The following is a 14,457-nucleotide window of genomic DNA, read 5'->3' on the forward strand; positions in this document are numbered from 1 at the left end:
TTTCTGACAAAAAATACCCATTGGGGAAAATTGATTTGCTTAATTGATTCCTGGGCTGGATGCAACTGAAGGATGGGAGGACATATATTTGATATACGTGAATCTGTGAAAGTAGCATGCAGAATCTGTTCACGTCCCTCATCTAAAGAGGGGGATTACAGGAAGGGGACAGAGTTTTAAAAATTCAGTCCTCATTGGTCATAGGGCGGTCTTAACCCATACTTGGAGGCTAGCTCCACCTTTGAGAAAAAGCATATCAGTAGAATCCAATGCCCATTCTCTCAGAGATCCATTCAACCCTATCCATCTTTGCTTTAGAAAGTCACAGAAAATTCGACTTTTCAAATATGATATGAGCTGAGATGTTTTGTAATTCTGCCAAATCATGACTGATGAAATGGCTGAAATTGTTTTTATGTGCTTTTCATAATGCCATTTCATTTTTATACTTTTTTTCATTTATGAATGTTTTATTGGGTTTTAAATGTAAGCTGCATTGTCTCTTTCTGATTTGGAACCCTCTAATCAGTCAAACAAATAAATCAATAAAAGAAGGTCAGTAAAATAGAATGCACAACTCCATTTCTAACTCTTAATGCTAGTGGCAAATTTGAGTCTGGAACTAATGGATCTTTGAGAATACACCAAATTCCATCTTTGTTCTTTTCTAGTCATAAAAGCATACCCTATTTCATTTTATTTTCCTCCTTTTTCCCACAAGTCCATGGATTTGTATAGAAATGCGCATTTGGTGGAAGCCATTAATTTTAAAGTGTAGTTTTTGCCATGTGGCTTACTATGTATGGGGAGAGCATCTTGAATAGGAGCATGATTGTGGACTAGAAAAAATGGACCCTCTTAGAAAAAAAAATCCTTCCCAAGTTACATTACAGTAGCTCATAAAGATTGCTTATTAATCATTCACATATTTTGTTTAATCAGATTAGGAAATTTATTTCTTCTAGGAAAGGAAAAGGAAAAAAAAATCTCTACTTTGAGATATGAAGTAACTTTTAGGAAAATCTTGTTTTAATAAAAATTGAGCAAAAAAAAATCATAATTCATTTTTTTTCCAATAGCCTAAAGATTTCCTGAGATTAGTTATCATATATTTTAAGCATTATTTACTTTAAATAACCAACTGAATGAGAACATGCTTTTGACATGAACATCATTGCAATGAAATATGAAACATTCTAAGATGGAATATACAAAGTGTATGACCTTTTCATGAATTTATTTGAGCAGGTTAGCTGTGATATAAATGACTCTAGAGAAGGTGTTTTAGTCAGAATCAAGCTTCTATTAATGTACCTCATAATTTAGATTTATGAGGAGAAAACAACCTTGTTTTTAGCTGCAGATATAGATGCTACGTTCTAATGAATTGGGTTGAGGTAAGGCTATAATTCTATTGTTCCTGCTCCTTATAATGTTATTACCCCTCATAATGTTATTAGTGTTTAGGTGTATGTAACCATATTATTCACCATGTTCATCATCTAGCTAAAAGCACCACAGGCAATTTTACACTCCAGATGTTAATCAAGCCCCTTGACCTATTCAAAACATTCCAGATTGAACTGAAAGACAAACCTAAGAACTAATCTTCATGGTTTCAGTTAGAGACGCATAACAAACATTTGTCTGATTTTTCTCCAGCCTAACAGAATCCATCAATTGGATGAATGATAGACTTCCAGGATATTGGCATTTGCAGGTACTCATAGCTCACCCATTGTGGGAGAGTTGTTATTGAGTACCTCTTCCCTCAGAAGGAAATAATAACTTCTGATGTTATTGGCAATCTTTATGACATTCCTGTCATTCTGGGCATGCTCCCTTTACCACAGCAGAATTGTTCCATTTCTCCAGCTATTGTTTGAGTTCTCCAAACCAGAAAAAAGGAAAAGAAACCCCAGTCATAAAAGGCAGATTTCTTTCTAATTCACATTTGATTTTAAAATTAAATCAACCTTCCATTTTATAAATCACTGTGAAGACCTGAGATCATGGTGTGAGATTAGCTTGACCTAAGACCTTGGAGAACGTCACCTATATAAATAATTATTATTTAACATCAAAGTGTGTAAATAAAGCTTTAACAGATGTTTCCAGTAGTGTCAGCTAAATATCAAAAGTTGCTTATTGGTGTTCGTAGAGCAAGACACAAGATAGAAAGCTGGCTTTTTACTTGACAAGTGAGCATGTTATTTCTATCCTGCAAAGGAGAGGTCTTAATTCAGAGATCATGCACAAAAACAAAATGAGAAATGCTGGGAAATACATTTAAATGTATTCAGTATGTACAACCTTCCTCCTTGACAGTTATCTAATGGTTACATTCTGTTATTGTTAATTATTATTATAGTATTCCAGCATTTTTTAAAACATTTCTTTTCTATTCAGTAAAATTGTGCTCTTTAGTCCATCAAAGTTATGAGAGCAAATATTGCTCCATATTTATTTATTTCTCCTTTAACTGCTAAGAAAACCTGTGGTGGTGGGCTCTGTCTTTTGCTATCTTCTTCTCTCTTAGATACTTGAACTGAACAAACGCATCTCTGTTATTGAAAGTATGCTCAGCTGCCTTGAGGAAAAGATCCTAGTTCACTCTGAGAAGGTAAAATCAAGAACAGAGTTACACTTACAACTAGGTTGCTATTTACTCAGCTATGTTCAATCGGCCTGATGTGACTGCAGGGCTGCTCTTCAATAGACCTAGATTCAACGTTCTCTTTATTTCTAGCCGTTCTTTAGCACCTTGCCCACTTAATTAGTGCAGAAGCCTCAGGGCAATTGTCTAGTTCCATCTTCCTCTGAAGGCCAACATTCCTCAATGCTGCTCACAGACTTAACTAATTATATCAAAAGGGGGTGGGGGGTGTCATTTTTTAAACTGGAAAAATAAGATGTTTAGAGTATAAATAGAACACATCGCCAGGGATGGAGATAAGATGTTCCATATGTAAAGATTTTCTACTTCATTATGGATCTTTCATTTAAAATAAATGATAGAGAAATATTGTACATTACTAGACCTCACTGTGTCATTTCTGCTGTTCATAGGAATGGATGTCTCAATATCTTTTGTAGTTAAGACAATAATCCAAACAGTTATGGAGGGTAAATTGATTAATTTAATTCCTACCATATGATGAGATTTAGATTTCCTTAAACCCATGTTAAAAAGAAGCACATCTGTTTACTCTTATGTATGTAGACCTAGAATAAGCCAGTTAGAACATACAATTGAGAATGACTTTTTATTTCACTAGCCTCGAGCTATTGATTCCTACATTGAACACAGCACAGAAGAGAAGGAACTGAAGAGAAAATTAGAAGAATTGACAAGTAGCCTAACTGAAACAGCTGTTTCTACTGATGAAGAAAATGTAGGAAAGAAGTCTGAAGAATCCAAACCAGAAATGGATTCATCCATTGATGACCTTCCTCCTGATGCGAAGAAGGTATTGTCCTCTGTTTCATATGATGGTCTTTATTCTCCTTTCAACAAAGCTCTGTTGAGGCAACCATCTTGTAATATGCCCTATTTTCTTGCAAAATCCCACTCTTTGAATATCTCATTGAAAAGGCTATCTATGTGTTCAGTGAGAATGTGTGGACCAAAAAAGCATGAAGATTCAATTTCAACTTTAAAAAGATAATATTAGGATTTGAACTGTATTGAACACAATACAGAACTGTATTGTGGTGAAGGGTTTTTTTTTAATGCAGATATTCTTGCTGAACATGGGGCTCTCTTTGTAGATTAGGTCTCACAAGCTGAATTTTGAGGGATAGGGCTCAACTCAATTGTGTCTAAGGTTGATGCTAAGCCTTTTTGTAATGTGTTCGAGTTTATGTGTTTTGCTTGAACAGTAACCAGCTTGCTTTGATTGTATAATTTAACTAATTGTGGCATTCTCTGTGTAGACTATTTATAATGTTACTAACAACAATTGAATAATTCCATTTAATTTTTATTTATTGTAATAAATTTTATTTAAAGTTTTAAATATAAAAATTAACACACACTAATGCAAAATAAAACAAAGAAAGAAAAGAGAGAGAAGAAAAACAAGAAAACAAAAATGCAGAAGGAATAAAAAGAAATAGAAATAAGCTTCCAGGTTCCTCTGCTACCAATATATGTTTGATTACAAAGTTATATCTGAATCTATGATTACAAAAAAACACCTCCTTTTTTCTGTTATCCACTTTTTCCATCATTAAAACCACAAGTCATAAGTGCATTTTTATGCAAATTGTCTATAGGGGGTTTTCATTCAATCATAGATGTAGATAATGTCTTTTTCTATCAAGGGAAGTTAATTTAACCATCTTTGCACACTCCATTAACTTAACCAACCATTCCTCCATCGTGGATAGACCTTTCCACTTTTGAACATATAATCATCTTACTGAAGTTGTCATACATAGAAACAAAGTTTCATGACTTTTTCTAGTTGTCTGTCCATTAGTCTCAAAAGCAAAGTCTCTGTTTTCAGTGGAACTTTAATTTTCAAAGTTTCTGAATTTATACATGTATTTATATCAAATAAAAGTTTGAATTTTTTACATGTCCATCAAACATAATAAAATTTCCCTTCATGTTGTTCACATTTTCAGCAAAGATTCAAAGCACCTTCAAAGGTTAGAGCACAATGTATGTTTCAAACCTTTCAGCTATGTATTTCCCATTGTTACATTTATATATTTTAGCCAAAGTTTTTAGCCCATTTTTATCATATGTTCTTTCTCATACTTTTTTTTTATTTATTTGAACTCAGAATGGCCTGCCTGACCATGATTTTTATCTTCATTTACCTTAGCTTTGTCATATAATAAATATCCTTGCCATCATGTTCTTAACTCCAATAATCTTCTATTCCTTAATACACACTCCTTTATCCAAACTAAACATCAGATAGCAAAATATAATTTTGAATCTGTTAGACACTTCCTTTGTATCTATATGCCTATAACTTTATATTTAATTTGGGTTTTTCCACCTGCCATACAAATTTTCCCAATAGTGATAACTGTAATCGGTCCTATCTTGACATATATTTTTTAACTTTATTCAGTGCTTAATATAGTTGTTTTGAAATAACATACAGTTTATATTTGTAATAGTTATATTCAGATATTTCATCTTCTAAATCTTAAAAATCCATTTTATTAATTTTATCTTTTATCTTCATATTTTTGTTAACTTCTTTGGCTTTGGTTTATTAATCTTGATACCAACTAATGCCCCAAATTCTTCTAGCTTTCACATTAAAAGTTCAATTCCTTTGAAAAAGTCTTCCAAAATTCATCCACAAAAGTTCTCTTACGACTCTTTACAGCTATAATTCTCTCCTTTGTGTCTATTCAATATTTCAAGAACAAAAATGCTGTTTTGAAAACTTTCTTGTATCTGTTCTTAATTTTTTGCAAATAGTTCTTAAATCTAAATCTCCCTTGTTGAGCTGTTGATTGTTTTTGTAATCTCATAAGGTTTAAACTCACTGCAAAAAATTATCTTTGCTGCAGAAGAAATATTTCTTCATCTGTAATTAATTATTTCCTGAAATGATTAAGAATGGGGAAAAAAATATTTTAATGTCCATTTCTGCTCTAATACTGTTATAGGTTTCCCAGAATCTCAGTTTCATGATCGACTGCAAAATCTTTTCCATTTTTTCAGTTAGCTCGGAAGAAACTACCATAGGTAGCACACATAATTTATCTCATCCTCTTTGATTCAGGAAGATTGGGCTGAGTAAAATATGCATTCTAGTGAGAGTTCACATCTGCTATCTAGACAGCAGCCTCCTATAATTGCCCATCCATTTTATTTTAATCACCATGTATACAATATAGTTTGTAAATCTAATTCTTATGTTCCATTGATACATAACAAACAAAATTTAACACTGGGAAATCCATGATCCTGCTCTTTACTTTGTAAAATTTAATAGCAGCCAAGAGTGCTCAGGGGATGTCTTGTCAATTATTCCCCTTTATTTCTTTAGTTGTGAAATTGCTCATTGAAGTGGAACTTCAAAACACACTTTTTTCAACCCAGTTAGCTTTCTGGAATCAAAATGAACAGGATTGTGTAAAACCAAAGTGATAATGAATACATGTAACCCTTCTGCAGCATAATTTTTAAAATGCTAGTCTTGCCTTGTCTTAAACATTAGTCAAGATTTGCCAAAGCAACATTATTTACTATTACCACTTCAAGCAACGATTAATGAGATATGTTCATCTTTGGTTCCAGGAATCTGTGGACATGCCTTGATATTTGGCAAAATCTGTTTCTGATTGCAGTAGAATCATATTTAATTGTAGGATGGAAGAATCTCTGCATCTTTACTACCTCCTAGCCTCTCAGTATATGCTCATTATTTTGAAGTAATCTATTAACAAAATATATTTGTATGCTTTTGAGTTCTAATGGATTTTCTCCCTTTTGCTGATCTTTCTAATTAACAGCTTTAATATGTAGAATTGGTCTTGCCTTAGGCTATCTGCTTCCATTTAGGAAAGGCTATTGTCTACCTTGCTACTAGGTAGAAAAATATCTCCAAGATATTTTACATTGCACTTCTATCTTCTGGAAAGATGGTAAGAAATTTGTTGTTTTTAAATGCATAAATCTCTTAGAACAGGAGTGTAAAACTTAATTTAATAGGGGGTCATATCAGGGCTGTGGTTGTCCTTGGGGTACCTGATGGGTATAGCTGACTAGTTGGGCATAGTGAAATGCCACTCACTGGATGTGACCAGCTGTGTGGGTGTGGCCAGCTTGACGCCATACCTCAAATTGCTGGCATGTTTCCTCTTTAAAGGCATTGGATAGACCGGGCCAAAGCCACATTGGCTCAATGTTTCCTCTTCACATTGGGTAGATCAGGTCAAAATGATGTGGGTAGACTAAGCTGACGTGACACATGCCAGCACCTTACATTTTTCAGGACAGCCCCGTATGCCAGATCTGACCACATTGCAGGCCGAATCCGGCCTGCGAGCCTTCAGTTTGACGCCCATCTCAGAAGATAAAGCAGGTCCTGGTGCACAGCACTCCTATCACAGCTGCATTCCAGTTCCTTAGGACTCTTGAATCAGGAAAACGTCAGGCAATCCAAAATGCTAATCTGAATTTAGTTCAGAGTTTTTGGTGAGCTCTTCAGCTCAACTGACTTATTTCTGAATTACAAGATGATTAACAAGTTTGTCTGTATTAGCAGTTCATTAATATTCTCTTTAATTTCTTTCTGATTTGTCAAGATTATAGCCAGTCTTATCAAGGATGTGACTTTCATTCATTCAGACATCTTACACTTGTGACATAAAATTGCTCCATGTTAACTTAAAGGAATAATGAAAATGTTTATGTGATTATTATATTGTGAGTTTTGCATTTTCCCTTAGTTCATTAATCATGCTTTATTCCCATTGCAGTTGTAAACTGATGTGAATTTGGACAGTGAAAGAGAAAAGACTATCATTTTGGAGCATTGAATAAAAAGCCAACAACTATGCTGGTAGTTAAGGTTTTCAACAGCAACTGTTACAGCTATATAATCTTCCTAGTAATTACAGTCTTACAATAGACACAGGCTTCAACAACTTATTAACTTTGATCATTCATCCCAGCAGAGGCTCTGCACAATGCAAGAGCAAGATGGACTTCATTATCTTTATCTTTTTTCTGTCTCCTTCAAATGACCTTGTTTGTGAACTGGTGGGCTATATCCTTGAAAGATGTGTTCTATGAAAACTAGACATGAAAAGGTCTGAAGAATGGATATAAACCGTTCTGGCCTTCCTGAATTCACCCAGAATTTCAAGATATGGAAAGAAGGCAAAGCAGCTAGAAAACAGGATCATCAATTTATTAACGATTATACTGAATGCACTGTTAAACTACTGCTGATTGACTATATTACAAAATAATACATAGAAGCCTATTAGAGATATATGGTCAAAGCAAATTCTAAAACATGATTTTAAAAGTGAACATAAAAGTGAAGGTAGTATGCTTCAGATAAGATACTCTGACTTGAATTCTCCTTGTTTGAAGATACCTTACATTTTACTTTATTGGCACTCATTAAGTAAATGCTTTCATTCCATTTCCTGTAGTTTGGTTTTCATTGCTTTCTGGACACATCAATTTGTCCATTTATCAGCATGTCCTTGTGAACTTTATCTCTTCCACTTGCCTCATCAGCACAGAGACTACAGCCAGAAAAAAAATCATTGAGAATAGCAGAAAGGCTCACACATCCTTTGGACAATGGTAACAAATTTTAAACTTTCCAATTCGTAAACAGAAAAACTATGATCTTCAAAGCTATATGGCTAACATATTAGAATGCCAGGTTCTGTGTATGTATGTACACAAACATAGAAGAGTATTTCCTTTCTAGCTCCAGGGGTATACTAATCCCATGACCTTCATTCCGTTCTATTATATGCTGATATAACTATCTTTTATTTATGTGGCATTTCCCAATTTTCTGCCTTGGTCTAATGACTAGCTGTGTTCAGCCAGCCTCCTGATTATTTTCTTATTCTTGCACCGAGGAGCTAACTGAGGACTGGAAAAGAGCTGGTGTGGTTTCAATCTTCAAAAAAGAGAAAAACCAGATGCAAGAGACTACAGACCAGTCAGCCTGACATTAATACTTGGGAAGATCACGGAAAAGATAATCAAAAAACAGATTTCCAAACATCTAGAAGCAAGGAAAGTTATAACCAGAAGCCAACATGGGCTTGCCAAAAACATATCATGCCAAACAAATCTTATTTCATTCTTTGACAAAGTGATTAAACTGTGGACCAACAAAATGCTGTGGAGATAATATATTTGGATTTCAGTAAGGCATTCAGCAAAGTAGACCACAACCTACTTGTTGGTAAGATAGAAAAATGTGGGATAGATAGCATCACCACTAAATGGATTTGTAACTGGCTGAAAACTGTACTCAACGAGCAGTCCTTAATGATACTACATCTACATGGAAAGAAGTAAGCAGTGGAATACCACAAAGTTCTGCTTTAGACTTCATCATCTTCATAAATGATTAGATGAGGGAATAGAAGGGGAACTCATCAAATTTGCAAATGACACTAGACACTAGAGTGGACTATAAGACTTGCAAGATCTCTTCCAACTCTATTATTCTATATTATTACCATCTTTCAATTCAAATAGAAAGTCTCAAGAACAGGAGGTCAATTTCCACAGATTCTTTTCATTCTAAAGTAAATAATAAAAGCCTAATAAAAGCCTAAATTTGCTAATATTGGCTAATATTATTGTACAAAATACCAATAAAAAGTATCTTCCAAGATGTGAGACAATTATTTTAAAATGTTAGAGTAGTAGAGGATGCCGTTGAACAATTATCATTATTTGCAATTGATGTTTCATAACCTACATTGCCTATGCAAAGATCATAATAACATTTCAATCCTTTTCATCAAAGCTGAAGCCACACTAAGAGTTATCTTGTAGAATAGATGCAAAGCATCTGCCAGTCCAGCATTCATATTGATCAGTGGAGTAACATGATTTTTAAAAAGCTAGCTGGACCAGACATAAGTTACTGTATTTTTCGGATTATAAGAATATAAGAGAGAGTCTGCAAGCCGGTAAGAGCTGGGAACATGGTTAGCACCTCGTTAGGGCTGGAAAGAAACTTATTTGGAGCAAGTAGAGCAATGAAAAAAAGCCTGCAAAGACTTAAAGCTGGAAAAACATTATTCGGAGAGAGTAACAATGAAAAACCCTGCAAGGTAATAGCTGGGAAGATTGTTAGCACCTAGTTAGGGCTGAAACACACACACACCCCAGCTACATTCAGAGTATAAGACACACACAAATTTTTAGCCTCTTTTAGGCAGGAAAAAGGTGTGTTGTATATTCTAAAAAAATACAGTAGCTTCACTGAATGAGCAGCCACAAGTTAAAGGACAGCAAACCCCATCAGAAATCACATCAAGACTGAAACACAAGTTTATGCTCAACCCAAGAATCTATCCCTGCCATAAATTGTGGATTTGTTTGGTTTGTTTTTTTAAAAAAACTCAAATAGAAAGGGTGGGGTTCAATCTGATCACAGTTTACATTCTGATACATGGTTTCCTCAAAGAAGAAAGTGGAGTGATGAATGCTCCTGTACTGCTTTTGGAGAGATGGGAGAGTTTGTCTCTGATATGAACTAGTCAGAGTGGATGGTGTAAGCATTCCTTCAAATGACTGTTTTCTAGGTTATAGGAGAAGGAAGTAGGCCCTTAAGGCATTCTAAGTTTTAGCAAAGTATCATTTTTTTTCTCCTGAAGAGTTAGGCCTGTTATGTATCCATGGTGTTCACTTTTTTACAAACACAGGCATTTGCCTATTACCGTATTTTTCAGAGTATAAGATGCACTGAAGTATAAGACACACCTTAGTTTGGGGGGAGGAAGACAAGGAGGAAAGATGTGCCTCTGCTTCCCAAAAATCTGCCTCCTACAAACAGCACAGATGATATACACTGTTTACTGTGTATTTCTGTGCATTTGTGCCTGCACAAATAACAAAGAATTGGAGAAATGTACATTATGGTAGTATATTAATGCCAGAAAGTTTTCATAAATGTAGTCACACTAATTTCCCCCAATTTTTTAAATAGATCTACTCCAAACATGACTAAGTCAAGGTTTAACACAGCTGCCTTATCTTAATACTAAAATTGGACACTTACATTTCAGACTATACTTGTATAGATTCTGTTAAAATTGGTGTGGCTTTCTGGAAATATAGTTATTCTCTGCTATTTAAAAGAAGATACAATCCCACTGGGCCTCTTCAGATCAAACATTTATTTTAAAAAGCTTCTTCATTTTGTTGTCTAGTACAATAATAAAGTTGTTTTTAAAAATAAGTCTAATAATTTAAACATTTTACAAACTTTTATAGTTATTGATTTGCTTGCTTGCATCCAGTTCAGCAGAAAATTAAAATCTTCCTCTCCCTTCCAGCAATTTGGCTACTTGTAGCTAGTGTCAGTTTCACTTTAGCACATGGCTTGCCTGCAGCCTCAAATCAGCTGAGGGTCAATTAATGAGTTGTTTGGCTTAACAGGCTCTGTTCTGTTTGCTGGAAGAAAGTAAATTGTTGGGAGGCAAAGGACAGGGTGAGGTAGCTGGGTGGAGATACATTCTGTGTAAAAGAGGTAATCAGGTTTTCACCCTCTTTTGGGAGGTAAAAAGGTGCATCTTATACTCTGAAAAATATGGTAATGTAAAAACTAGGAATTTGATGTATTTTTCAAATCTGAAAACAGATACATTTTTAGCCTGAAAAATTATGGTGTTTGTAACTTTGGTGTTTCAATAATCATAATCATAAAAATAGATGGAGAAGATACGTATTACAATGACCCCTTTTCAAAGGCAGTCTGAACCAGTGTGTACCCTAGAGCAGTGATGGCAAACCTTTTTTTCCTTGGGCATACTATCATGCATGTGCAAGTGTCCAAACCCATAATTGTCTGGGAAGGGCGAAAATGGAAGCTGCAAATGGCCTGTTTCCCAATTTTGGTGGGCCTGGTAGGCACATTTTTCAGCCTCCCCAGCTCCAGAGGCTTCCCTGGAGCCTGGCGAGAGCAAAAACATGCTCCCAATCCATCTGGAGGCCCTCCAGAAGCTACAAAATCCCTCCCAAAGCTTCCATGTGAGCCAAAAATCAGTTGGCCGATCTGCACATGCATGTTGGAGCTGTGCTAGTGTAACAACTCATGTGCAGGCAGATAAGGCTCCGCATGCCCCCCCCCCCCCCCCGTGGCACCCATGCCATAGGTTCATCACTGCCCTAGAGCTTTGGTATTATTGTGCATTGACCAAAGAAGAGTCCTTAATATCAATCCTCAGTCGTTAGCATCTCAGGCAATGGAATTGATTAAAAACCTTTGTGTGGTAACTTTTTACTGTCAACAGAGTCTGAGCTGAAGAAGTAATAATATCATGTAACAGAAGACAGCTTCCTATATCCCATTCTTCGGTGAAAATTCAATTCCTGACAGAACATGTTTTGATGTAATCATGTTTAACTGAGGAAACTAGATTTGGACTAGTTATACATTGTCTTTATTAAAATACAAGAATATACAAGAGGAAGATTTAGGTATGGAAGATGAGAATATTTTTTACCTTTACATTGATTTACATTATATATGGTTAAATTGGGGCCAATCTGGTTTCTCTATTACTGTCTCTACAATTAGTCCTCAACCTACAACCATAATTGGCACTGGATTTCTGGTCATAAGTTTTCGTGGTCACAAATTGAGACACCCAGTTTTATGGCTTTTTTGCAGCAGTTTTTAAGCAAATCATCACACTGTTTAAGTGAATCTGTTGCAAGTGTGAACCCATTCTTTGAATGGGAGGATTTTGCCAGAAACTGACAATAAAACCTTCATAAATTTCAGTCACATGGTCAACCGGTTGTAAAAGCAAGCCAACTGCCAAACCAACAAAATGCAGAAATGTCATCATAGGGAGGGTATGGCATGGCATTTTACAATGACTAGAAGTGCTTTACACACATGTTCTGCACCCATTTTAATTTCAAAATGTTGTTAAGTGACCAGTTCACCAAAAGCAGAACATTTACTTTTGCTATCCAATTTGACATATACTGATGGATCATAATGTCTTCTATACCAGTGATCGTTCCCCCTCTTGATTGCTTACTTTCAATATCTAGTTGCCAAGTGATGAGAGGATGGTTCCTACTTATTTAAACAAACTTTGGCTATCAGGGTCACTAGATGATCCATGATTGGGGTGCCAAACTTGATTTCATTGAGTTTCATTCATGGAGCTTGGGAGGGTCTTTGTGAATTCCATTTTCAGCTGTGACAGCCTCCTGTAGCCCTATGCCAGTGAAACTGGAGCTTGGAAGGGCTGCCCGTGGCCCTCCTAAGCTCTGTGTTTGCTGTCACTGGCATGGCATGGCAGGCCAGTCCTTTGCTGTTTCCAGGGCAGCTCCACAGTCCAGATCTAAGCACCCTGAGAACCAGAGCTAGCCCCTGGTCCTTGAGTTTCACAACCGTGATCTATGATTTCACTTCCTTTAAAATAAATTGCACATACAACAATAACAACAACAACAAAGTTGGAAGAGACCTTGGAGGTCTTCTAGTCCAACCCCCTGCTTAGACAAGAAACCCTACACTACTTCAGACAAATGGTTATCCAACATCTGCTTAAAAACTTCAAGTATTGGGGTATTCACAACTTCTGGAGGCAAACTGTTCCACTGATTAATTGTTCTAGTTGTCAGGAAATTTCCCCTTAGTTATAAATTGCTTCTTTCCTTGTTTAGTTACCACCCATTGTATCTTGTCCTGCCCTCAGGTGCTTTGGAGAATAGCTTGACTCCTTCTTTATGGCAACCACTGAGATTTTGGAAGACTGCTATCATATCTCCCCTAGTCCTTCTTTTCATTAAACTAGCCATGCCCAGTTCCTGCAACCGTTCTTCATATGTTTTAGCCCAGGGGTCCCCAAACTTTTTACACAGGGGGCCAGTTTACTGTCCCTCAGACTGTTGGAGGGCCGGACTATAAAAAAACCCCTATGAACAAATCCCTATGCACACTGCACATATCTTATTTAAAGTAAAAAACAAAATGGGAACAAAAACAATATTTAAAATAAGAAGTAATTAAGTAATAAAGTAATTTATACATTTTTATTAACAAGTAAATTTAAACTTAAATCAAGAAACTCCCTCCATTTCTCCTTCCTTCCTTCCTTCCCTCCTTCCTCTCTACTTCTCTCTTCCCTCTCTTTTCTTCCTTCTCTCTCGTTTCATTTTCCTCTCCCTCGTTTTCTCATTTTTCTCTTTCTCTTTTTCTCTCTCTCACTCTTTCCATCTATCCCCCTTTCTGTCTTCCTCTCTATCTCTCCCTCTTTCTCTCTCTGTCCCTCTCTCTTTCTCTCTCTCTTCTCTTTCTGTCTCTTTCACTCACTCTTTCTCTCTCCCTCTTTGTATCTCTCCCTCTTCCGCCCTCTTTCTCTTGCTTTCTTTCTCATTCTATTTCTATCTCTCCCTCTCTCCCTCCCTCCCTCTCCCTCTTTCTTTCTCTCTCCCTCTATTTCTCTCTCCCTCTTTCTCTCTCCCTCTCTATCTCTCCCTCTTTCTTTCTCACTATATTTCTATCCTTTCTCTCTCCCTCTCTATCTCTCCCTCTTTCTCTCTCTCTCTTGCTTTCTCTTTCTCATACACCACGCTGGCAACAGAGAGAGAAAGAGAGAGCGGAGGGCAGCTTGCCAGTCCACGGCCCCCTGAATGAGCAGTTCTGCATGGCCCCAGCACTGGACTTCGCCGTCGCCTCCGCCCCCGTCCGGCTCTCCAGCTAACCCCCTGAATTCACCCGAACGGAGGCGGCGGCGGTTTCA

At 36.2% G+C, this 14,457-nt stretch overlaps 1 protein-coding gene across 6 annotated transcripts in view; it reads left to right on the forward strand.

Annotated features, from left to right (window-relative positions):
- Nucleotides 1-14,457, forward strand: part of MLPH (melanophilin) — a 162,736-nt gene that overhangs the window by 82,419 nt on the left and 65,860 nt on the right. For 3 of the 6 annotated variants that reach the window (XM_070732326.1, XM_070732330.1, XM_070732328.1), the window contains exons 10-11: nucleotides 2,540-2,623; nucleotides 3,279-3,470. In XM_070732326.1, coding sequence (XP_070588427.1) covers nucleotides 2,540-2,623; nucleotides 3,279-3,470 — 276 coding nt within the window. The remainder of the gene's footprint in view (nucleotides 1-2,539; nucleotides 2,624-3,278; nucleotides 3,471-14,457) is intronic. The other 3 variants (XM_070732327.1, XM_070732329.1, XM_070732331.1) reach the window with 1 other exon arrangement.

This window comes from Erythrolamprus reginae, chromosome 1 (assembly GCF_031021105.1).
Source record: "Erythrolamprus reginae isolate rEryReg1 chromosome 1, rEryReg1.hap1, whole genome shotgun sequence".
NCBI classification, from domain to species: Eukaryota; Metazoa; Chordata; class Lepidosauria; order Squamata; family Dipsadidae; genus Erythrolamprus; species Erythrolamprus reginae.